General features: G+C 45.9%; 1 protein-coding gene across 2 annotated transcripts in view; it reads right to left on the reverse strand.

Moving 5' to 3' along the window:
* The window catches only part of MAP1A (microtubule associated protein 1A), a 56,226-nt gene that overhangs the window by 5,012 nt on the left and 24,375 nt on the right, over window positions 1–26,839 (reverse strand). For both annotated transcript variants that reach the window (XM_039557734.1, XM_010390880.3), the window contains 3 exons: window positions 11,243–11,325; window positions 10,715–10,855; window positions 183–8,991 (listed from right to left, as the gene is read on the reverse strand). In XM_039557734.1, coding sequence (XP_039413668.1) covers window positions 183–8,991; window positions 10,715–10,855; window positions 11,243–11,325 — 9,033 coding nt within the window. The remainder of the gene's footprint in view (window positions 1–182; window positions 8,992–10,714; window positions 10,856–11,242; window positions 11,326–26,839) is intronic.

Below are 26,839 nucleotides of genomic sequence, written 5' to 3' on the forward strand. Positions count from 1 at the left end.
GTTACTCCTAGGACTCTATTGCTCTTTCCTATCAACCTTTTATACATCTCAACCTTATCAGTGCTTATAACCTTTTATGCCTGACTGGGAAGTCCTGTTCTCTGTTCTGCTGTGTTTAACCCAGTGCTTTTCTCTGTGGTGGACCTATAGAGACAATGCATGTTTCAGGAAGGATTTCTTACCGGGATTTGTTTTGATGCCATTAACAAGGCTCTTGCCAGGGTTGCTGTGACTACTCCGGGATAACTCATCCTCTGGCATCAGCACACTGCGTGGCTTGGGCTTTTCTCCTCCATCTCTTTCTTTTTTGGCAGTGACAGATTTTGGAGATTTGTCTGATGACTGTTTCACAGGAGTGGGTGATCGTTTCCCTTTTGCATCTAATTTCCGGGCAGGTGAGGAAGATTTGGGTTTGCTCAAAGGCTTCCTCACACCTTTGTTCTTTTCTTTTATGTCTTTCTTGGAAATTTTATCAGTTCTGTTCATGCTTTGCTCATTTACCAACATATCAGGGTCTACCATGCAGACATCAGGGTGAGGAGGGTGGGGATGGGGATCTACCATTGGAACAGGCTGAGGATCATGGCTGGACCTAGAACTGGTATGATGAGCATTCCCCACAGCTTTGTCCACTGGGAGGAAATCAGCATCTTCATCCGAGTCCATGTTGGCATCTGCTGTGATGGATGGACATTCTTCAGTCTCAGGTGGGACATCTGAGTCTGACTGGGAGGTTCCAGAATCACTCACTGATGTTGGAGGGGTTTCGTCCAGTGTGGCACTTTGCATGGGACTGCTCCCAGTGTGGGGTGGTCTCCCCTGCACTGAAGGGTGACCCTCCTCCTGTGACAGGTCACTGTCTTCAGAGAGCTCATGGGGGCTCGGGTTGATGAATGAGGGAGAGAGTTCTCCCTTTCTCTGCTTGTATTCACATGAGGAAAATTTCTGTCCACAATCAGAACTGCCTCCTAAATGGGTCTCCATGTCATGGGAAGCATCTCCACAGTCCTCTGTTTTTTCACCCCTTTGCACATCTGGGAAAAAGGGCTGGAAACTGTTTTCAGGGGACATCAGAGAGGAAGGGCGGCTTTGCCTCTCTGTTTCCTCTTTGCCTGCGCATGGAGAAAAACTGCTGTCAGAATCAGGACATGTTTTTTCATCTTTTGCCTCTGCTGCATGGTATGTGCTTTGGAAAGCTTGCAGACTGGTGCTCACCTCTGTTGGACCATTGGCTGTGGTTTCATCTTCATGCTGACGATGAGAAAATGATGTCAACACATCAGGGAGAGATGTCAGTGGCAACAGCTGTTCTGCAAATGGTGCCTTCTGCTCTGGGCTGCTACCATAGGGCTGCTGCTCTTGCTCTGCAGAGAATGGTGTGGGCTCTGAGCCCTGGCACTCTTTTCTGCGTGGCAAGGTGTGGTCACCCGTGCCACAGGGAAATGGAGAACCACGTTCTTCAGCAAAGATGAAGTCTTTGGTTTCAGCTGTATGTATTTTCACAGCGTTATCTGGAACCTGTGGAGACACATCCCAAGCACTCCTGGTACCTGCTTCCACTCCTGCACCTGTGTGTGTGGAAAGCATATGGGAATAGAAACTTTCTGCTGTAGTCAGTATCACAGGAGTGGTGGCTTCAGAGGAAGGTTCCTCTGACAGGCTGGAAGAGTCATCTTTCAGCTGTTGCTGGGGCATAGACTCTTTCTCCACACCTTTGGAGAACACCTTGTCTTCTTCATATGGACTCAGCGGTGAGAATTTAGGAAAAGATGACTCAAGGCTGCTGATTTTCTCAGAAACCTCCAAGTACTCATCTTTGTTTCCCTGGTCTGAGAGCAAAGCACAAGGAGACTCTAAAGAAAGAGAAATATCCCCTAAATGGCTTGCTGAGGTTTGCTTATGTCTGAATATGCTGGCTGTTTCACTCTTTCCTAGCAGAGGGCTTTCAAATTCAGAAGAGCTATCCATCCCTCTGCTCTCTACCCTTGGGCCCTGTTCGTATTCCTCTGTTTGTTTGCTGGAAGCAGATTTCAGGTATAGGGCTTGCTCTTGGCACTCAGAGGACACTGCTGCACTTGGATAATCTGCTACCCAGAAATGGGATTCCTTTGTGGATTTTTCATCAACCTCTCTCTTTTGTGAAGAATCTTGTCTTACATGGCACATTCCTGAAGCTTGCTCATCTCTGTCCATGTCTGGCACGTCACTGTAACCAGCAACATATGTCTCCACAACAGCAGCTGATGCAGTTGTCCTACTTCCATATTCCTCTTGCCAGCCTGGACCAGAGGGAGAAGAAGCAGTAGAGCTGGGTGAAAGGGACTCCTGACACTTGCTCTGCAGGAAGGGGTCTGAGACAGGGAACTTGCTGATGGCTGAGATGTGTGCATAGATGGTGCCTGCAGCTTCAGCAGGGCTGTGCAGTTTAGACTCCTTTTCAGACTTCTCCTTAGCACCTTTTTCTAGCTCTGAGTCACTTGCACTTTCTTCCCCTCGACCTGCTTTCTCATAGTATGTATCTTTGGGATTTGGGATTTCAGATTTCAGGGACAAAGATACCTGCTCCTGGCTAGACAAAATTATGTTCTCATCTGGACAACCAGCATCCATATAGGTGGATGATTTCCCTTGATAAAAGGTGTCAGTTGTGACTGTGGGAGAGGCAAATGCTGCACTTGCAGATGACGGGTGCAGTGCAGAGTCCAGTTCTCCTGGCAAAGCAGAAGACACATTCAGTTTTTCCTGTCCTTCTGATGTCTTAGGCTTCCCTGTTTCAGACAAGGGCAAATATCTTTCATGGATGTCTCTATAGTCAAAGACTGAATCTGCTTTATCTTTAGGGGATGCTGGAGATGACAACTCCTTCTCAGCAGAGGTATAAAGGCAGGACTCTTCTTCCTTTGCAGACACATGAAAATTTTGACCTTTTTGAGAGTTCAGTGCTGTCACTGGCACCTTGTCAGTGTGACCTGGGCTGTGTGCACTCATGGCTGTGAAGGGGGAGGGTCCCACTCCAGACACAATTATCTTCTCATAGATGTCAGCATACTTGAAACTTCTTTCATCAGGGTACGGAGTTGGTTCTCTTTCTTCTGGCTCTTGTCTTGTGGAACTGTCATCATCTCTCTGTGTGCAGATCCCTTCCTCATAGGAATAAGGCTTAGGGGAGCTCCTGGAATAGGTCTCTGGAGGATACACCTCTTGGATGGTAGCACCCACAGCTCCAGCACAGTCCACAGCATCACTGCTTTTTTGACATGGGCCTTGTCCTGGAGGGGAGTGTGCACCTGACACCTCAGCACTCTCTTCTGTGGACTCTGCAATATATTCTGCTGGTCTTGTAGATTGCAACAGAGTAGATGCTGCTGCTGTCTGCTCATTTATTCCCATTGAGTCATACAGACCCTCAGTGGATTTGCAGTCATCCTCTTGCCTGCTATCTGACTTGTATTTGTAATCTATCTCCTGATACAAATCACTGACGTCCGATTTCTTCTCAGCTGTCTTTGATGGGACATCCTCCCACAAAGGTGGCTTGCACTGATCTAACTTGCAAGGTGTCTCTGCTCCTGGTGGTGCCTCAATCTCCTTTCCTGCTGCAGGCAGGGGAGATGTCGTCAGAACTTGGTCTAGTGACTTTGCATAGCTATCTAGGACAGCTTTCTCATCATCTAAGCAGGAGAAATCTTGTTTAGAGGTCAACAACAATTCTTGCCCTTTTTTGTTTCCAGTTAAAGCTTTGTCCTGATTTTCCTCACCAGAGACATACTGAGGAGATAGAGGAGAATCTTCCCTTTGTGTTCTTTCTGGGACAGTGATGTCAGCAGGAACCACATCCACTTTCTTTGTTTCTGACGTAGGTTTGGCACTCTTCTGTGTGTCTTCTTTGTAATCAAATGACTCCATCTTTAAACATTCAGTTTCTGCTTGCAGTAGCATGGGTTTGTCTTCAGCATGGTGAAGCTCCTCTTCTTCCTCATTGGGTAATTGCCCTCCTCTCCCACTGTCTCTCCCTTCCTGAAGATACCCAAATGCAGAACCCCATGCTTCCTTTTCTGCTCCTCTCCAGGTGTGGCTTCCAGGCACTGCAGGAGACAGGTTCTCCTCCTTTCCCATTTTAGGAAGGGATTTTGTTTCAAATTCTGGTACCTCATCCAAGAATGTACTCTCCCTCTCTTTGTCATATATCTGCCTCCTTCCCTGAACAGGGACCTCTTCTACCTCTTCTGGAAACCACACTTTCTTCTCAGAACTTAAATCTTTCATGCAAAACTTATCCATTTCTGGAGATTTTTTTTCTTGAGTTTCCTTGAACCCGCAAGATTTTATATCTTCAGTAGAAATGTGTGAAGATATTTTATCTTCACTTGGGCTAGACTCTGTAAAATGGAAGCCCTTTGCATCTGGGGATACTTCTTGAGAGTCCAAGCCTACAGTTCTTCCCCTCAACAGGCCCTTTTCTGATGCAGAAAATAAACTGCTGTCATCTGGAGACATTTCTTCAGTTGAAGAATCTCTGGGTGACATGTCTTTAACTGAACTACTTTCTGGGCAAGGAAAAGATTTTGATGCTTCTTTCAGTTCTTTGGCAGAAATTTCCAGTGATTTTTCATATGTAGCTGGGCTCTGGTCTGTGAAACCTATGGATTTCACAGCTTCTGAAGGGAATTTGTCAGTGCATTTGGACATAGTTTTTTCTTTTGCAGATATCTCTTCTGTGAAACTAAGAGCTTTGATGTCTTCTGGCGAAATTCCTTTAATAAAAACATCTGAAGAGATTTTCCTGCTGGAACTCTCAGTGAGAGAAATGGATTTGATCTCTTCTGGGGAAATGTCTTCAACTGAAACATGAGAAGATTTCTCTTCTTCTGAGGTGTCTCCTGTGAAATACAGCAGTTTCCCTTCTTCAGCAGTAACTCCTTTAGAAATATCTGAGGGTTTTTCTTTACCAATACTTTCTTCTGTAAAAGAAGGTGATTTGATGCCATCTGGTGAAAATTGCCAAGATCTGTCATTTTTAGATTCGCTTTGGCTTGTGAACTGTGGAACATCCACATTTCCTAGAGAAGTTCCTGTGGTTGCAAATGGCTCAAAGGACAAGTGTTTCGAAAATCCTGTTAAGCTTTCTGCCATGGTTTTAGTTCCTGGCTCTTTTTCTGGTTTTGTGCTGGCACGGGGCATCTCGGGATGCTCCTCGTCCTCCCCAATCACGACCGTGTCTTGCTTGTGGTAAGAAAGCCAGGGCAGCTCCTCCCTCCTCACTGGTTCTTCCTGTACCTCCTCCTCAGGAGACATTGGAACATCACTGCTCAAAACCAGTTCGTGCTGCACAGGTCCAGGCACTTCTCCTTTGTGTCTGGATTTAGCCACAGATGCCTCGTCTTCTCTGAGAGGTTCACCCTTGGCTCCCTTCACCACAACAGAAGTTTGGCCTTCCAGTTTCTTGGCAGCAGCATCTGTTTGTTTTTCAAACAGATCTGAATCTACTGTTTCCAGCTTTTCCTCCACTGGAGACTGGTGGAAGGGTGTGTGCCCTGCACTGGTGGGGCCAGATGGAGTGGGAGAGGCCATTTTGACTGTGCTGTCATCAGGACTCATGCATCGTTCTTCAGCCTCTGCAGAGTCAGCCTGGGAAAATGGTGCTTCTTCAGTAGATAAAGGCACCACTTGTGTGGGAACACTGATTATCACATTATCAGGGCATCCTTGAGGAGCAAACATGGGGGCATGGGGGTAATGCCCTCTGAGTTTCTCAGGCATCTCAATATTTGGAGTCCCATCTTCTTCATCTTCTTCATCTTCAGCCTCCTCATGAGGATCCTTTTTTTGAGTTTCCAGTTTCCTCTCTCCTTCTGTTAATGCATGGAAATCTTCAGGGGGTGGAGATTTAAAGCATTTGTCTTCCTCCAAGGATGACGTGGGAGAAATTGTGCCAGCCGAGGGAACGTAGTCAAGACCTTGGGTCGCTTCAGTCCGAGAGGAGGGCATACTGTTTCCTGTGTCCAGAAGTAAAGAGCTTTTCCCAGTCTCTTCTGTTTGTGGTGCTGTTATGGATGCAACAGATTGATCCTCTGCTACTGATGTTGCAAAAGATGAAAGCTTGTCACATTCAGTAATGGAGGTAGCAGAAGATATGTGTTCCTCCTCAGCTAGAGGTGCTGCCACAATGTTTGTAGGATACGCCAGGATTTCAGACTCCTGGCCAGCATAGCCCTTGGCTGAAAGGTCAGCAGGAGGCACGGCCTGTATTCCATGTACTGCTTCAAAAGAGCCAGGATGGTCAGGAACAGAAATGTTATAGGCACTGACATCATACTTCAAGTGTGGGATCCTTTCTTCCTGTTCATCATGTATTTCTTCATCAGAAATGGTCTGCTCCGTTTCTGAATAGCCAGGGATAGTTTCATCTTGGATATAGGAAACATGTTCTGCTGTTGCTCCTGGTGGGACTGGCAGGCTGCTCAGATATGACTCTTCCTTTGTTATGTCCTTTCCAGGTAACTTGGTTTTCTCATCCATGAAACTAAATTCTCTTTCCTTCTCTGTAATGGTAAACAGTTTGTCCTCCCTATCATCCTGATTCAGCCCATAGAAGTCTCTACTCTTCTCCACTTTCTCCTCTGCTTTCATGTGCTGTTCTTCCTTTTCTTCCAGTTCTGCCTTTTCTATCACATCTTCTCTCTTTTCCTTCTCATCCTCTTCCTGTGCCTCAGTCCCCTCAATATACTTTCCACAAGTTTCTGCTTCTCTCTGTTTTCTGTCCAAAGAGATTTTCTCCTCTTCCTCCTTTTCTTCCTCTCTGAATGCTGGTGGCTGAGCACCCTTTGCCAAGAGGTCTGTATGTGATGGCAGGTGTTCTTTGTCAGGAAATAGCTGAATGTCCTTGCCCTGCTCAGCTTCTCCCTCCCAGTATCTTATGTCACGGTTTTCATCGATTGTTTTTCTTTCATCCTCTATTTTTTCAGCATGACCTTCCCTCAGCTCCAGCTGATGGACTGCCATTTCCTCTGCTGATGGTTCTTTTTCCATATCAGTAGTAGTTACTCTCTGCTCAGGAGTCTTTCTTTTTAAAATCAGATCCACTTCGAGGCAACTCTGACCAGTCATATCAACAGAGTCTTTTATCTCTGCTTCAGGTGCTCTCATAATCTTATCACTAGCCTCCATATCAGACAGTTCTTGAGTCAACTGCAAGGCCCCTTTCTCCTCATGCTTCAGTTCCTCAAAGTCCTTTGTAAGATCTTCTGGTGAAGACAGGACTAACCTCTGTTCCACTATGGATGTCTCTCCTGGATCCACTTCTACAGGTGCCTTCTCCATTGGTAATGTCTTCAGGTCAGCAGGTACCTTTTCAGGTTCTTTTTCAGGTTTTAATTTGATCTTCTCAGTTTTGACTCTGCCTGGAAGTTTTGCCTTGTACAATGTTTTTCTTACTTCTGGGGTAAATGGTTTCAAGTCTGGTTTAGAAATTTTTTTGAGCTCTGGTTTGTTTTCTTTCTTTTTATCATCTTTCTTTGAATCTTTTTTCTCTTCTTTCTTTCCATCATCTTTTTTTAAGTCCTTTTTCTCCTTCTTAATCTCTTTCTTTTCTTTGTCTTTCTTCTCCTCTAATTTGGACACTTTCTCTTTGAGATGCTTTTTTCCAACCTTGTCTTTTGCCAATTTTCTTTTCTCAGCTTTGAGAGCATCACTTGTTTCTGTCTTTATCTTTTCAGGTTTGACAGGTTTCTCAGGAACTTTCTCTGTGTGTTCTTTAACCTTTTTCTCAATTTTAGCATCCTTTACAACTTCTGGTTTTACTTCCTTAATCCCCTCCTCAACTGCTTCTTCTTTCTTGACTTGCTTTGTCACAGATGGCTTGGGGGAAGATTTAAGACTCTCTTTACTGTCAGTTCTTTGTTTAATTTTGGTCTGCTTCAGCACAGGTGGAGGTATTCCAGAAGTGATATCTTTCTGAGTAGCCACTGGATACCTCAGAAAATCCAGGTGCTTGAGCTTCTCAAGACCTTCCAGTATCTTATTTTGAGGAGCATTTCCAGGAAACAAAACCCTTACAATTTTCTCTGTTGGGCTGGCTGGAAGCCATACCACTAGGGCTGTGATGGATGTGAGATAGGGAACAGAAATTTCACCTTCTTTCCCACTTGCAAGAATGATGCCAGTCTTTGCCTTACTATTACCAGCCCACTTCTGCATTAGAAACTGCATTTCTTTACTGTCTTTGACAGGGTTTAGTATATACATGTCCAGCTTACCCACTCCCATTTTGTGGAAGAGCGTGATGGGCTCGATGGTGCTGCTCACCACCCTGTAGAGAGGCTCTGATTTAATGCCCAGTCTGTTGAGATACTGGAGTGTCATACACGCTTCTTCAATGCTCCTCTTTACTTTCATGGAGGCTTCAGGCATCTTCAGCTTCTCAGGAACATTAAAAAAAACCACCCCTAGCTCAGGAGAAATTAGGTTCTTCATCCAGTCACTGTAGTTGGTAGAGCCCTGGGACTGTTCCTCCTCTTGCTCAGCAACTTTCCTCTGCAGCAGCCCATTGATGCCGGGCAGGTTGTCTGCACCAATGTGGGTGAGCAGGATTGAGTCAATCCTATCCAGGTGCCTGACCAGCTTCCAGAAGCAGGATTTCCTCTCAGAGCCACCATCCACAAGGATGTTAAACCCATTGACAGCAAAGAGAGCAGAATCACCTCGTCCCCCAGGGAATATGTAGCAGCAGGGCTTAGAAAGCTTCAGAAAACCCCCTGAGGTGGGTGGCTCCAGGAGATCAAATGGAGACGGCACGTCAACTGTCTCAGAGACATATTCTGCAAATTCAGACACCCCATCCATTTCTGGCAGAACTGGATCAGGATTCAGTTTCAGATTAATAATGTCCTGAAATCTCGGATGCCCAAGGTTGCTCCAGGCTCCTTCTCCCAGGCACGACACGGTAAGAGAGGCCTTGGTATCTGAATCAGTGTTGCTGAGAATCTGGGTGACCTAATGAGATAAGCACAGACAAATAAAGGTCAAATACAGCTCTGAGACCTATATAGCACTTGGGGGGAAAAAAAAAAGCAAGGTAGTTAATGCAGACATACTGAAGACAACATGAGCACTTTACCAACAGGAAACATAGGGGGTAGATGAAATAGTTTGAAAGCCCATGGAAAATCAATGCATAGAGCCATGCTCTGTTTTGAAATTCTTAATGTTGAGGGGTTGCTACGGCTTTTGACTGCTGGGCGTGTATTGTGACAAGATCTCAGGAAAGAAAATAAAAACAGGAACCACTGTGTTTTCTTTCCTTACTTCTTGTTAAATCTGGGATATCAGTCCCTGGCTTGGACTCAAAAGTAGCAGGTTGGGGGTTTTTTTTGTGATTTGTGAATTCTAACCCTGAGAAAACCTTTTCAATGCTAAGCATCATTGTCTGAACTTAGCCTTGCTCGCTGGCTAGTCAACCACCACAGAGTACTTTGTGCAGTTCTAGTGACATTGGATTTTCTTTTTTATTTAGAATAATTTTCTTTCCTGGGACCTATTTTGAAAGTCATGACTCCATCTTTGCTACACATACAGGGTTGGGGACATGCTATGTGATTAGTAAGTAGAATAAGGTCAATATAATTTCCAAGGTGCCTTACAGCTATGCTGAACATATATTGACCGAAGAAGTATTACACCTCAACTTCCTAAGTATCCAAAATGAGATTTGCATACGTCTTTACACTGTATTCTTTTGCTTAGACAGCCCTTAACTGATTAGTTTCTGTCCATTTAAATGGATACCAGAGATAAATCAGAACAATCAGCTTTAAATAAATGAAGGCAAGCATATTTGCTGATGTAATTACAGCAATAATAATATCAATTGTTGAAGTATCATCCAGCCATTCCTGCAGCAACTATATATTCAATCAGATGGAGACATTCTAAACAACACAATCAGTGGAAATAGAGCGTCTCAAAAACCAGAGTAGCATATCTGTACTGGCAACAAGTGCCAACAATGTAAAGTCTGTCAGAAAAGCTATCATATATCTACCTGAGATGATCAGCATTGGAGCAGAGGTTCAGAGATACCCTATAAGGTTTTCCAGGCCTTGCTGGACAAATCCCTGAACAAACTTGTCTAAATTCAGTGCTTACTCTGCTCTGTGCATGACGCTGGATTACAGACCTCTCATGTGCCCTTCCAAACTGAATGATGCAACAATTCTGCAATTAAATAGCAACATTTGTAGTTATGTCATCATCATGTAGTTACTTAATCAGCATTTATTCAATCCCTCATCATCTAATGAACATTCTGAACCTTGTGAACTTGCTTGGTGGACTGACTGTGACATGAAGAGAAATACTCACATTTTCTAGGGTGATGATGGCCTCTCTTAGCTGTTTTTGAAAGCTGCCCACAGTTATGTTAAGACCTGCTTTAAGAAATTTTGAGTGTTTGTCCCCTGCAGAGCCAGTCTGGAAGGTTATTTCAAGCTGAACACTTAAAGGAATCACCCATGCCTCGGTCTTGGAAAACTTAAGACAGAGAGTTAAAGCAAGATTCCCAAGACATTAACATGAATTATTTATGGTATGCAGATTTTTGCTGGATTTCAAACCCATCTGTCTGCAAATCTGCCACCTGAAGGAGGGCACAGGCTGCTTTGCTCTACCGTGCACTCTGAACAGGAGGGGATGTTACTGGATTACAGCGCACACTCACCTCCGGGTCTGAAAGTATCTCAGCAAACTTCTGGTAAGTGAAGGTCCCGGTCTGCAGGATCAAGTCTCCCTCCTGATCTGAGCTCTGACCACAGAGGATCAGTAGTTTGTGAGGTGATGAATCACACACAAGTGAGCGGACCTGTTCCCATGAGACAGAGGGCTGCAGTTAGAAGTTACCTGTACTCCACACCAGCACCCAGGATCCCAATCCCATGGACAGGTGATAACTCACATGTTATTCACAAATAGCCAGCCTAGGTTTTCTACATACAAGAAAGTTGCTTATTGAAGAGGGAAGACACTGCTACTGTCTGCCCGACACAGCTCCATGTCACATCAGAGTTACTGTGTATATCCTGGTTACTGGCAAGACCAGAACACCTGGCCTTTTCACCACACCTTGCAGCAGACTGGCAGCAGGTTTGCACTCTCCAAAAGGTGCAAATTGTGATGATCATGACCTCCATGTCAAGCAAGGGCAGGAGAGCTGATGTGGAGAGAACTTGATGGCACATCTGGTCCTTACCTCAGACACAATGCTGTCCACATTAGGATTCACCAGGATCACCGTATCCAAGGTGTCACTCTGGTGATGGAGAGTTCTTTGGCCTGGGGAAAGAAAAGGGATTAGACAGGATGAGAGCAGCTGATGAGACAGCATCCAGCTACTGATGTTTTAGCCTCAAGAATTCCACTTCAGCATGGGTTTGATTGCAAGGCTTCAATTTACATTCAAGACCCAAGTCTCATAGAACAAAGCAAATTCTTTTCAACAACAAGGAAGGAAATCCTTCTTCTGGATCAGCACGCTCATCTCCAGCATATTCTGAAGTCCACAGAGCCAGGCGCTTTGAGCTGTGCCAGATGGCTGTGTTTGTAAACACTGGTGCAGACAAATTATCCCCTTCCAGACAGAAGTGCCTTGCCTCATCGCAGCTACCACAGAGAGGTGTCTCTGGCATTGTCCACACCCCAGGCACCTCAGGCTCTGTGAGCCAGTCAGTGGGTGCCAACTCAGCTTTCACTGGAGTGGTGCAGCACTGGTAACAAGTCTCCACTCATTCATAGCAGTTTTTTTCTTTAACAAAGCATTTTTCTTTAATCCAAATGTGCACTCCTAAGACGCTGCTATGGGAAATACCTAGACAACAAGAATTCTCATTCTTCTGTCAGAGGCACAAATAGGAACCAAGACAGGACTCTGCTCTCTCTATATATTTAGGGAAAAAAAGGAGAAGCCAAAGAGCAAGCAAGATGCTGGGAGTGGAAAAAAGCAGTTTGTGTGCTCACCTTGGCATGGGCATTGTACAGGTATTTGGCAAAATGCTACCATAATTCCGGGGCCCTATTAATTTATTAGAAAGAAGGGTAGTGAGTGTCTGCCATGCTGACAGCCAGGAGCAGAGCCACTGCTGTATGCCCACATCAGACGGCTCTGGGATGCAGGACAACGTACGGCACCTTCCTGCAGCACTTCCCTGGTCACTGCAGACAGCACAGAACCTTTTTTGATTACAGTCTTTGAAAATACCTACCTCTGGACATTACATCCACTCAACAAGCCAGGCACTTAGAACTTAATTGTTGGAATATATAATTTATAGGGTTTAAGACTATCATAGGTTTTAATCCCTCATATAGATTGGAGGTCCATATATCTTCACTGAAAATGAACACCTATTTTAATTTCACATCTTTCAGACAACTGTTGCTCTCTGACAATGTTGTTCTTTCCACCTTCCACAACCTCCCACTGGCTCTTTCTAGGCAGATTTCAGTCCTTCTAAAATAGCTCTATAGGAAGGAAGGAAGGGAGGAAGGGAGGAAGGGAGGAAGGGAGGAAGGGAGGAAGGGAGGAAGGGAGGAAGGGAGGAAGGGAGGAAGGAAGGAAGGAAGGAAGGAAGGAAGGAAGGAAGGAAGGAAGGAAGGAAGGAAGGAAGGAAGGCTGGCTTTAAATCAAACCCACAAACCCACTTTACTGGAATGTTTTACTCAGCTGTTAGCAATTAACCAGACAGATAAGCCCAGAAGGTAGCTTTCAGCCCAAAGTGAGAGTGGCTCTAAGCTCTCAGCAGAACTATTTGTACTTGGCATCTCTAGCTGCTTCCTGAACTTGTCTTCTTTCAGTTTGGCTAAAAAAGGGTCCCTCCAGACTAAAACCAAACCATCACTGTGCAAAATGGAACAGGTATATGGCTGGAGACCCTGGGAAGCAAGTCCATGTGCACAGAAGGGATGCTGCAAGTGAGCCATGGGGAGCAGCATGGGAGGGTGGGAGGAGGCACAGGTGAGGAGGGCCCAGGAGGTGTTCTGGGGCATTCTGTGCAGCCAGAAGAAACAAAACCCCACTCATCCTCGAGGCAATGGTAATTGTGAAGGCACTGCTGATGCCTTGGTATTGCTGAGGTCCCAGAAGTGCTCACAAGGAGCACCCTGTTCCTCACCGATCCATTGTGCAGCATTCACACAGCTCCCCCACACCAGGACCTCCAGTCTTGTTGCTTGGGGCATCCAGAACAGAAGTGATCTGTTCCTGTTTTTCAACATTGCTACTGGGACAAAGCGACACTCACACCATTCCCCAGGCTTCAGCCTCTGCCACCTTGGTGCCTGCACACCCCAGACATCATTTTAGCAGTGGTTACCCACATCACTTGGGGAACACCGCCTGGTGCACAGCACCAACACCAGCAGCCTCGTCCTTATGCCACGCGACAGGGAGGGCTCTGGGGCACAGTGCGGTCTGTGGGCATCTCTCCAGGCACCAAGTGCCCGGGCGCTGCAGGGGCAATGCCAGCCTGCGGGTTGCCGGCCGGGCAGCACTGGTGACAGTGCCAGCTGCAGAGGGAAGGGGCCTGTCTGCAGCACTAACAGGCATGAAAACACTGCTTCTCGCTGCCATCCCGCAGTCCGAGCCCAGGCAGCTGAGCTGTCCCCGCTGAGGCTGTGAACAAAGCCTGGCTGTTAGCATTCTGCTGGCAGCCCCTCACCCCGCAGGGAATGTCCCCTGCACATGGGGAAGAAAGAGAAGGCTCAAGCTGCAGGGCCAGCAGCTGCTGGCAGATGGGAGGGATGAATGGGGAAGGACTGAGTCTTGTGAAGGGCTGTGAGGATGATTAAGGGACTAAATTGTTTTCATACAAGGTGAGGCTGAGTGTGGGGGAAGGATATTTTCAATATGTATAAATAAATACCTGATGGGAGGGAATGAAGAAGAGGAAGTCAGACAGACACTGTCAGTTGATTCTCAGGAGGACACAGGAGCAGAGCTGTACAGCTAGGCCATTTCCAGAAACATGGACTCACTGCACACACCCATGCACACCAACACCCCAAGCAGTTTTTTAATGAAATTCAGAGATAAAGCAGAATAGCACATGAACTCCAGACTGAACTGCGAACTGTGAGTGAGGCAGCAGCACAGTGCCCTAACACGGCCCATGCCCCAGCCCCTATTCACCCCAAGTTGGGGCAGCGACCTTCCCAGCCCAGTGCAGTAGCACCCCGTGCCCAGCTAAGGGAACACACCTGCCCAAAGCCTCTGTGAATCCAAGTGCTCGTGAGGCTGAGAAGTCCTTTGCTGGCCACTTTCTCTGTATAGCCTGCAGTAGCAGCTGCACAGACAGAAGATTTAAACACACAGCCTGGCACATCATTCCTCTCACTAACAAAAACCATGTGCACCAGAAACGCGTAGCAGGGTGACTGACATTGCAGACACGGTGACTGGAAGCATGCTGTTCAGGTCACTTCCAGGTATTTCTCCTTACTAGAGCTCTATCACATTGAAATGCATTCCTGGAAATAGCATTGCAAATGAAAAAATCCCTCAGTTCCATTGACCAGTATAAGGAATATCCTTCTCAGGCTCCTGAAAACTGCAGTCTTCAACTTACCTGGAACAAATACCTGGACACAGCTCATCTCCAGGTGCATTCTGAACACAGATCCCTGTCTCTGTGCAGCCCTCTCCAACTATTCTCAGAAGCTGCTACATTAAATAAATCTCCTCTCTTCAGTAGCACTGCAGTTCTCATTTTGTATGAATCCTCACTCTGTGTGTTCAGGAACATTCTGATTTCTGCAATCATCCCTGTGCATGTGCACTTCCAGGGAACATTCCCATCCGTCATGTCCCCACCAAGGCAGAAAGCCCCATGTCTTTACCACTTGTTCCTTCAGAGGAGAGTTTCTTTAGTCCCTTGGAACTGCTGCCATCTCTCCCTGTGGCCACTGGGATGAGCAAGAAGTACACAAGGAGGAGTACAGAAGATTCACAGAAGTACAGAAGATTATTGTCTTTTCTGTATTATTCTCCACCCTATCTTTTTATGCATTATAATATAACCTAAGATTAGCTTTGCACCAAATAAAGATTTTCAGTTAGGGTACCTAGTGACATCCAAATTTGACCCTGCCAACTATTAAGGTCTTACAGGGAGTCTAGAAGGTTTAATTTCTCTAGTGTGCTTGATTTTGCTTTTTGTGACAATGAATTTAATGGACATCATGACTGTGCAATTTTGTTGCTGAAGTTCCTCACAGACATTTCTAGATCTCAGTAACTGAGTCATCTATAAATTTAGCCACCTCCATGTTCCTTCATCGTTACTGTACTGATCAACTTCGTATTTAGTAGGAAATCATGAAGCCCTTGTACTTTACCTCTGGATGCTGCACAAACCATGTATTTGTTTGCTAACTTGTTTTCTGTCTTTTAAGTAGTTTTGACTCGTGGCATTACTTGCCTTTTACCCACACAAAGTGCCTGCTGCATAACATATTGAAACATTTAAACATACGGAAAGATTTAATACACAAACACACCTCATTCACAACCACAGTAAGGTTTCAGAAAAGAGACATGGCATTCGTCTTCTGCACACAGATCACATTACTTACCATTGTATAGAAGTATCAGCACCCTCACCCCAAAGGCCCGCAGAAGACACATACAGCTCCTTCCTACAGGGCAGCCACCCATGGGTGCCTCCTCCTGACCATGGAGGCACTACACAAAACATCCCAGAGGTGGTGAGCAACAGGTACTCTGGGCTAGAGGATAGATTTCCATTACTAATATTGAAGTGGCATTTCAGGATGTGCAGCTGCACTCCTGAACTACTGGGATGGGAGGAAAAGTCAGATTTTTTTTTTTTTAAGAGTATGTATAGCTCACATACTAGAAGGGCTGAGGGTACCCTCTTTGCTGTTCACAGCATTTTCAAGAAGGGCAGCGGAGGAGAAGTTGCTGATCTCCTTTCTCTGGTGACCAGCACTAGGATATGAGGAAATAGAATGAAACTGCATCAGATTGGACAGAATCAGAATTCAGATTGGACATTAGAAAGGGTTCTTCACCAAGAGGGTGGGCAGCCTTAGGAACAGGCTCCCTGGGGAATTGCACCAAGCCCGTCAGAGTTCAAGGAGTATTTGGATGGTACTTTTAGTCATATGGTTTAATTTTAGCTAGACCTGTGAGGAGCAGGGAGTTGGACTTGGTGATCCCTACAGGTCCCTTCCAATTAACATATTCTGTGATTGTGTGGCCCCTTGAGTGTAGAATTACTTTGGTTATGGTAGAGGATAGCAAGTGAAGAGCAAAGCCACACCGATTCTGGAGTGGGTATGAACTAATCATTCAGGGCTGCACCTGCAAAGAGACAGAGGGAGAGAGAACGGAGGAGCAGATGCTGTGGGCTCAGTGCTCAGCAATCAGGTAGAGAGGGCTCTTCTGTGGAGGTCAGGCTAGGCTGAAAGAAAGGACAGTGCACTGGGGTAACTGTGACAAACAGGATGCCTGAGAGAGAGAGATGATCCTACAAACAGACAGATGGCTGTAGAGGCAGAAAAGGAGGTCATGCTGACAGCACAGATCCCTGTGTTCTGCTACTTTAAATGGAAGCACCTAAAGCTCCTGTAGCTGCAGAATAAATTCTGAGCTAGTCTGAAGAGCTGTCAAGGATAGCTACACAAGATGCTGCTTGTTATTTTCTTTAACCTTTTAGACCATCAAATCTCAGAGGTCTTATTCTGTTAATCAGGACTGGAAGAACCACAGTTACAGCTTGGCATGCTGAAATCAGAGACCAAGTGTCAGGGCAGCGGGACCCAGTTTCTCACCTTTGTGAAATGATGCTTTAGGCCAGAGCACTGGGTTATCTTTCAAGTGACTGTGCTGAAATCAGTCATGATGCTCTGACTGGTACAACAAATCAGAATGAAGGTAAGAGCCAAAAGATGACTAAAGGACTGGCACATCTTTGATGAGAGGAGAAGTCAGGTGGGACTGTTTAGCCAGTAAAAGAGAAAACTCAGGGCAGGGATCTCACTCACCAGTCTGTGTACCTGTCTGATGGCAGGTGCAAATCTGGGCTGCAGAGCTCCCATGACTTTGCCATCCAGAGGATGGAGACTGCTTGTCTGACCACATAGAAATCAGCCCTTTCCCACCCAGCGTGCATTCTTTATCCCTCATTACCTCCCTTAGGCCTTCCCACACCCTTCCCCTCCTTGGTCCCTAAAATTATTTAGGCTTACCAGGCCAGGTTCTACCTGTAAAGTGAACACCAATAGTACATTGATAAAAAATACAGAAGTTTCAGAGTCTGAAAATGTTATCAAGGCACACAAGCCATGCTGATTAAAAACTCACTCTTCCTCACTTCTGGCTGTCTTACCTGACATTATGAACATCTCTCTTCAAGGGGACACTGTTAAAAAGACTCTAACAAGAAGATCCTAGATATCACTATGGCTCAGTACCTTTTGCTAGACTTCAGCAAAGAGCTGGGCCTGGGGTCACATGGTCTTCCTGATATTTATTGAACAAAGTCTACCTCTGAGGACAGTCAAACCATGCATAGGGTTCTTAGAGTGCATATATTCGCATAACTAACATGAGCTAGTGCAATCTGAAAGACTGCCATTTCCTTCACTCTGAAATTACATAACAACACTGAGATAGTAACTGACTCTCTCATTCTGAGGCTGTGAAGTCTCCAACTGCAGCTTCTTCAGTGCCAATGGGAGAAAAAGGATCCAGGCCCAAATGGTGTCCATTCAGAGAATGAAACAACACAGTCATTCACAAACACTCCAGGACCGTACCAAGTACAGCAAGCCACAGCTCCTTGGGAGGGAGATTGTAAAGACCAGAGGAAAAGGAGAAAAGGTTCTGCACTGAACTCTGAGCAGGGTCCTGCCTCTCATCCTGTCTGTGCAGATACACAGTCCCGTGTCCAACCACACTATGGACCCACTGCTCTGCCAGACCAGGGCCACCCCATGTTGTCCAGCAATGAGGGAAAGGAGTGAATGTGCCCTTGTTGGAAGCAATGTCACACTCCCAGCACCTGAAGAGCGCACAGCTCCTTTCTCCAGCAGGCAACCTGAACAGTGTACAGCTGGCAGATGGGACCAGCTCTGGCTGATGGAGACCTGGAAGCTCTGCCAGCTAGTCAGGTAGGCTCAGGAGTTAAATAAACACAGAGATTGCTTTGGCAGCCAGTACACAGCCAACAACTGTGGATTCACCACTCAGGTCCTCATGTGGTGATTCCAGCTCAGGAACTCAAACACGATTTCTCGCACCCCAGGGATGCACCTGGATGTGTTTATCACAATGACAGGACAAGTCCCACTCTGTTCCTCCTTACCATCTAATGGCAGCGTCGTGCCAGATGAGAGGAGACTCTCAGGCAAGGTAAGTAGAGAGACACCAGGTGAGGAGTACAGGCATAAATCCCCCAGAAAAGGCTAAGAGAGATTCTGAGTCCTAGGTGGGTGGCTGCCATGCACACTGGTGCCTAACCACTGCCTTCCAGAGCCCAAGGAAATGCAGCGGGTCCCAGAAATTCTGGGCACATCCAGCTCTTCGTTGCTTTTCCAGAGATGAGCAGAGCAAAGGGCTTAGCCAGATCACTGGGGATCACAGGAAAAGGGCCGTCCCACAGTCTCCTTCCCTCCTCACACAACATGTGATGTCTGCAGTAACTACTTATTTTCATAAGATTATTGGGAAAGTGCTGTAGTTTTAGCTTGCTAGTGTGATTCAGTAGCTGAGAATGATGAGGAACTGGCTTCAGACAGTGCTTTGTGGTCCAGCAGCAAGTGTTCTGCCTCTCATGGTCTGAAAAAGTCTACTGTAAAGATTTATTTCATACATTTTCTATTTTTAGGTCTTCAAACACTCTGAAGAAGTAGACAAATATTTATTTGTCAATGGCTAAATCAAAAAATCTATCCTCTTTAAGGGGATCTTTAGTGATTTTCTCAGAGAAACTCATTGTGTTCCAGTAAAGGGAAACACACTTTTAATGGAAATATGAAAATCATCTGAAAATCGAGAGGCAAGAAACTGCAGCAAAGTGCTGAGCCCCTGTCAGGGAGGGCCAGGGCAGAGCTGTGTGCTGCCTGTGGAGCAGTGGAAACCATCACCCAACAGGTCACAGATGCACCAAGGCATAAAATGAGGGATTTTAAACTGCACCTAGAAAAAAAAGGGGAAGTCAATGGTGTTTGAGCAGGAAAATATTACATGTATGAGTTTTCAGTTTTTATTTTTTATGAAAATTTCAAAATAGTGTTTGATGATTTTTCATATTGAGATACAGAGTCACACAGTTAAAAACACAGCACTACTGAAATAAAGTCCTGTGGATGTGCAACAGGAGATGTGCCTTATCTGGAGGAACTGAATAAACAAAGCACAGGAAAGCACAAAGCAGTGTGCCGAGAGAGGGAAGATAATTGAAACGTCTTTATGAAGCAAAGCATTCTATACGGACTGAAAGCACACCCACACCAACTTCTGCCTGTTAACAAGGGCAAATCTCCAGATACTGGCTTTGATTTTAGCTAATAGCCCAGTTGCAGACTGAGGGGAATTTGGGGTACACATGGTATATTGACTATTATTGCTCATATTCCAGTTATATTGAAGAAGGTAGAAGAGCAGCCTCTCCAGAATACGACCACACATGCACTAACAGTCTCCTGCTGTGCGGCTCTGTACCTGAGGAAAAGGGTGACAGATTACACCCAGCCCTGACAGGGAGCTTGGCAGTGTGGCACACAGAGGACTGAGCAGAGAAGCACACAGCATATGCAAGAGCATCAGGGGAGCCAGAGCAGAGCTTTTATGTATAATGCTGGACATATTTCATAACTCACCGTACCATACTGTTACTGCATGCCAGGAGAACTGATCATGCTTTAAGGTAAGAGCAGGCTCTGCAAAATGACTGCCTGCCTCCTGGGGATTTACTACAAAGGCAAACCAGCAGCAGGGCAAGAGAAGGAGATGAAATATTCCTTAAGGTGTGGGAGGCTGTGGGCACCTGCCACATCCCAAGAGATATTCCTGCTAACCACTTGCCTGTTCTTGCCATCTTCCCTCCTCCCTGTGATATTTTCATGCCATCTACAGCTCCTCTCCCAGGCAACCTCTATTTCTATATCATGTCAACCATAGCAACCATCTCATTGCTCCCTAATTGCACATACTGTCTCACTTTTATGCTAAGGAGCAATTTGATAGCTCAGCCATTTTAGAACCACTAATTGAAGATGCAGATATTCACTTTGGAAACAGTTTTATGTATTTCCAGAAGTTACTGCCCTTCAACTGGAAGTTATACCACCACTGAGATAATGGATAAGGTGACCACTTCTACCAAGCTGGCCAGGTGCTAGATTGGCCACAAAAAAATGTTCTGTTCCCTGCAGCAGCTTTGCTGACTCATGCTGGCCTTGCATCATTCTGCTGAGGAACAGTGTGCGGCATGCGCATGAATCAGGAATGCAGCCCTGCACAGAGACATGGCCTCCAGCTGTGAGGAGCTGAAGCTGTGACTTCTTAAATGTCTCCAGCTAAATCCATGGAAGAAAACCTAAACACACCTTAAGACACCCTCTTATCTGGTGTCCTCACTCCACCAACCCCTGGCAGACTCATTACAGCAGGTCCCTTTGGAAACCAAATTAATGTTTCCCCTTTCTGTGACAGCTGGACTTCAGCTGGGAGTTGCTGCCAGTCCCTGAAACAGAGGTTCCACAAAACCACTCCCATTGGCACTGAGGCAGATACCCTGTTTCAGGCTCCAGAGATGAAGACTCCTGTAAGTCAAAGTTGGACAGCTTATTATCTCTTAATTTTAGTAAGAATATGCATCCCAGAACACATACTCTTACAACCAGAACATAGCATAGACAGAAGAAAACTGCGTGTTTCTCCTAGTTTAGGAGCATCTGGGTAATGCTGACTCTGACTGACTTGGAGGTACAGCTAATGATCTGTTCCATTTCTCTCTCTCTTTTTTTTTTTTTTGTTTCCTTTCTCAACTGATCAATATGACAAATAAACTGCCTGAGGCAGGGAGAACTTAATTGTATAAAAGAGAGGATGGCTGCACACACAGGGAATTAACTCTTGAGATTTCCTCCTGTTTGCCTATCGAGATGCCAAATTTCTGGCAAGAGGGTCCTGCCTCTGATTGATAGCAACTGTTTGGACTCTTCAAACCTTGTTCCTATTCCATACTGTTAACAGTCTCATTCCAAGCAGCTTTTCTTCTCTCCCTTGCTTGTTTTGAGGATGATCTGCTGAATGTCAGCCTTCATGAAGATACAGTTATTAAACCAGCTGTGAACTCCAAGTGGCTGAGGTGGTTGGTGAAGCACAGGACTGTATTCTGCCAGCCCTTGAGAAAAAGCAGCTCTCCTCTGCCAACAACTTTCTTTGTTGCATCTTGACTTTGCACTCTTGGCTCTAGTTGATCCTTGATAGAACCCAGGTCTAGGTTCCTGGGATTTGATTTACAATCTGGAATACAGCAATAATGAATGTGATACAAAAAGTTATTTCAAAGTGAAAACTTCAAGGCCTCCTGTCCCTTCTTCCAGCAAACACAGGGCCTGTCCCTTTAGCACTGAAGAGAGAGGGGTTTGGAAGCAGCCAAGGAGGTTTCTAACAGAATAGTCCGGGACATCTTCCTCTCGTGGTACTGGTGACATGTCCACTCAGCCACTGCCTCCCATCAGTCTGCTTGAAACGAGCTCACTCAAGTCTTATTTCATCACAGGAGCCCCTGCTTCCCAATGCCACCCCATCTAGTCAGGTCCCTTTCAGATTGCAGATTACACGGTGGAATCAGGGACTGAACTTACTGACCAGGGAGAACAAAAAGGAGCAGGAGAGGCCTCTGTCACCTCAAACACTTCTCTCAGGGCCTCTCACTTGTTCAGTTCCCTTGGAGCCACGCAGGCACAGGACCCTTCCATGCTCCCATGCCTCCCTCTTCCTTAACAATGGTCTTTGCCTTTGAATATGGACCAACAGCAAGAAGGAAAAGCCATAACAAATAAAACTCCCATGCAAATCTAGCAACCAAGAACTGGGCCAAAACACACATTATGCTCATATCTATCAGCCTGCAAGCTGGTTCTTCAGAAAGATGCCACATGGGTCAAAGGCACAGAAAGCCACCCTGTGCAATGCTTTACTGTTGTGCAAAGGAGTTATTTTTGATTGAGGCCATTGACTTCTTACATGGCTTGGGTAGTGTCTGCATTTCTGTCTAAGAACTACAACTTAGCTTACCCTTATCCATTTTTAGCAAGCCTTTCAGAACATATATCTAGTCACCCAGAAGGTAAATCACTGGCTCCTTCCCATTTCTCTTCTAAGAGCATCTGGAGTGCCTGATGACAGACCCATATTCCTCAGATAACTTTCAAAAGGGAGGTTTTTTAATGGCTTCTTCCCGCTATTTTTTTTCCTAAAATACTTAAAAATTTGACACTAGAGCTTAATAGAGAATGGACAGATGAGATCTCAGTGAAACAAAAGGTTAGCAAAGTGCAAAAGCAATTAACTGAATTTCTCAACGTGAAAGTCAATAGAGGAAGCCAGTTATGCTGCCATGCTTTTTAAACACAGTCTGTTTGTAGCTACAGCATGTTGTGGAACACAGCACTAAACTTTTACAGCCCTGAGGTAGGTTCTAGCAAATTGCCAAAGACTTCAGTGCTTCACAAGAAGGTGCATGAATGACAGTACCACATGCAAAGAGACACACATGTATTGATAACAGACATGCATATTGAGTCCTGCCCCTCTGTGACTTGCAAGCCTCCTTCGGTTGGCGATTCTCGGCCTTCAACTTCTTGGAGGAAATACTCAAGCCTTTACTTTCAAAAGCAAAGAAAGGGCTCACTAATTTCTTTCCAAACACTGACACTGGGATAATGCTGCTTTTCAGAAAGGCAGAAATGAATCAAAATTGTACTCCCCATTAAAAAAAAAAAAAAAAGCCAACCCAGTACTATTCTATACATTTGAGAGCTCGATCCAGCAAGACTTCAAGATCTCAGGAGAGCTAAGAATCTGCTGGCCAAGGAGATTAGTGCTCATGTTCATCTGTGAATAAAGCATCAGAAGGACAGAAATTTCCTGAAAAGCTGGTTACATAACTAATTGTGCCATTAGTGCTAACTTTTGAGATCCTGGAGAGGAAGCTGTGAGAGGACACTGAACTAAAGCCACCACATGTAGAAATTTATCTCCATTTCTTAATGTGAAGCAAGGTAAAAACAAGCCATAGAGATTAGGCACAGCAAGGCATGAACTAATGAAGACTGCTTTTTGTGTGTCCACTCTGCTCTGTTCCACCACTGTAATGCCAGCTTCCTCCACATTCCCTGCTGTCCACTGCCATACTCTCAGCTCCACTTGTGAGCCAAAACTACCAACTGTACAAGTGGCAGCATGCTCAGAGACAGCCACGTGCTGACAGCTGGTGTGCGAGCAGGGAGTGCAGGACAAACAGATGTGCACTGTTCCCATGAGGGCACTGACTGATCACTTGCCTGCTCAACCACCTTTCACAAAACTGGTAGAAGCTTGTTAATTTCAATGCTTTAGTAGAAGGAAAGTATTTACTGCAAACACAGAAGGTTTATTTGTAAGAGGAATTCATACTGTGCACCCAAGCACCTCTAAGGGGATGGAGAAAAAAATAATACAAACTAAGAAGTTAGAACCAAACTAGCTCAATACTGTCTCCAATCTTTCCTGTCAACAGCTACTAGGCTGGTGTTGGAGTCCAGAAAGTTCATGACTTTTTAGGGGGAAAGAAAAATAAATCCTGTTTTTCCATCTCAGTACATTCTCCCCAGAATAATTTTTAGGCATTCATTTACACATAGCTTGCTCTCTTTCCTCCCATACACAGTTGCTGGGTTGATGGAGAGCTTCTATCACCTCCCTTTCTTCCCCAGGTACTTTTGCCTAACTAACACTACAAAGGCTGGAAGATACTCCCTGTGTTTTAAAGTAGCTGCTACTGTCAGGTCTCTGTGTGCTAACCAGACTATCTCAACTGCTTTGGGCTCCCATTGCATCTCCTCTAAAGGACCTGGAGGTCTCTCTCTTCTGCCCATCAAGGAGCAGTGGGAAGTCTGTGATAATGCCTGTAGCAAGCACCCTGGGCTGTGCTAGAAGCAGCACCCACTAAGATCTCTATACTCAGACACCTATCACAAGGATGTATTACTGCATCCTTATCTGCTTCGGAGTTTCTTCTTTCTTTGCAAGATGCATCCCAGGCGTTACCTAGGAAGGTCTGTGTCTGAACATGTCCAAAGAGCACAAGCCACATCCCATAGAAACTCATGCTGAGGAACCACTCTTCTGCCCTTACCCTGGTGTCCAGCCATGCCCCTTTGACTGAGACATGTTGCACCTCTTGTTCACGCACGTGGCTTCCCTGCTTTCACCAAAGTGCTGGCAATTGCTCACCATGCTCCTGCAATCCAGTGTATCATCCATTTACCACCACACCTGCTGAGGATGTGACTAAGGTATGCCAGCACGATAGACAAGAGGAAGAGTGGCAAAAAGACATGACAGGAGGTGGATTGTTTTGTCAGGAAAGAAACTACTGCAAAGCTACACATCTATCTGTCTGCAGAATGGGAGTAAGGCAGAAGATCTAACAGCTTGGCCTTGCCAGATCACAGGAAAGGAAAGGAGGGGAGGAAAAAATGTGTCCCAATTCAATAACTACTTGCTGGAGAAATTGTAAGGACAGACACGGGGGCTGGATGCAGCCAACCAGTATGGAGCCATCAAGGAGACAGAGAGGGTACTGACCTTACACAGCAAAAGGGCCTCTACCCCATCAGAAGAAAGAGGAATCCCTGTCATTCTGGAACAGTGCCAGCCTGCAGGGCTTTTCACAGCGGAACCAGAGCGACTTGGAATAGAAACAGCCTCGTCTCTGAGATCAGAGAGTTTAAACCGGAGCTTGTTTTTTCTGCAGTCACAAGCCAGCAGGCACCAGCTGCAGAATTTGCCGCAGTGTGTGTGTGCGTGCGTGTGTTTCTGCGTGTGTGAGTGTGCAGCAGCCATGCTCCTCCCCTCCAAGCTCACTGTGTGATCAATGACACATTGATTACAGCTCCCTCCTTTTTCCCCTCCCTACATCACTGACAGTCCCAGTCTGATCACTCTCAGCCCCTCTCTTCTAATATTAAGAAAGCTTTTGTTGGTCATCATTAGTCATCACTAATGACTTCTTTTCATTGCTCCCTCCCTGGTCAATGGGGTTTTGCTTCTTCTCTTTTTCCCTCTTAGCCAAAACAACAGTGTCTGACAGATATTCATGGTCACATACCCAGGTCTGTGCAAAGTCCTAAACCATGCTCTTGCTCCTCTAGCTCTGAACCCTGGAGATAAAAGGCCATATTTTGAAATACTTCAACACATTTCAGCTCTAGCATACAGATAATTTAACACTTTTAACAAGAAGCTTGCTGGTGGTAACACTAACAAATACCAGAGATACCCTATTAAAATAGAACCCCATGTGTCTGTGACTGCAAAGGTGTCATCATCACACAGTACCACTGGCAATGCAGGAGAGCTAATGATAAAGAGACAGCTGGCCCCTTATCCCTCCATGTTACATGGGCAATACAGCAAGGTCAGGGATGACAAAGGACTACTGCTAGGAAAAAGAAAGCATTTTGTTACTCTCATTTCTTAAGCACAAAGTCCCTGATTATAGCCTACATGGATGAAAATCAGCTCCAAGCTTGGCCACGTCTCCTCTCTCTGCTGCCACAGAAAGGCTGCATCATGCACATTTTACAGGAACCTTCCCTTTTTACTCCCCCACTCGCTGGATGCATTTGGATGCTTTTTGGTTTCCTGTAGTGGAAGAATGTAGTGTTGTGAAGCTTGAAGTCAGACTTCAGCTACTTCAAGACTACTCATATGCGAGTGTGCAGCACCAAAGAAGAGAGAAATTGCAAAAGAAGACTGGCCCTCTATCTCTCTTCCATCAAATCAATAGCATGACAGTCCACCTTAACAACCCTCCCCCCTCCTGCCTGGCATTAGCCTGATTCCACCATCGGCACGGAGCTGAACGATGATACAGACACTAATACTGTCTTTCGCCAAGCCTTGCCCAAAGGCAGCATCTGTGAGATGCCTCGTACCACCTCCTCCCTTCTCCAGCAGCACACCATCTTCAGGGAAGACCATACTGGGATAAAACATAATGCTGCAGGACTCCTTAAACTCCTGTCAGGCGGAATACTTTCTCCAGATTCTTCTCTAGACCCATCTTCATACATCCTTCTCTGTGTTTGAGCTAAGGACACAAGTGCAGCAAACAGCTGAGCAGCTGGGGAATTTGGGTTTTGTTCCTATACTCGAACACAAACAGCTGAGGAGGGGCGAGGTCCGCAGATCATAAAAACCCCAAGCTCCATCCGCAGCCACCTTCCCCTCTTGTTACTAATCCTCCTCAACCCCCCCAAATTCCAAGGAAATAAACCCGCACCCGCTATGACCGCTGCGAGCAGGTGCGTTTCCTCACCTGCGCCCCTGCCAGGGCTGCGCAGCCCCAGCAACTCACCGGGCCCGCGCACAGGAGCGCAGAGCCCGGACAGGTCCGCTTGCCGTCACCGATATCCCCCGTTACCTCCCCAGAAGGGCCCTTCCTCCCCGGCCGACCAACGTCTTCCAAAGCAATGAGCAGCATCCGAGCGCGAACAAAGCGCCGCCGCCTCCATCCCGCAACCTCCACGATACCGGGGCTCCTCACTCCCG

Source organism: Corvus cornix, chromosome 10, assembly GCF_000738735.6.
Source record: "Corvus cornix cornix isolate S_Up_H32 chromosome 10, ASM73873v5, whole genome shotgun sequence".
Lineage (NCBI taxonomy): Eukaryota > Metazoa > Chordata > Aves > Passeriformes > Corvidae > Corvus > Corvus cornix.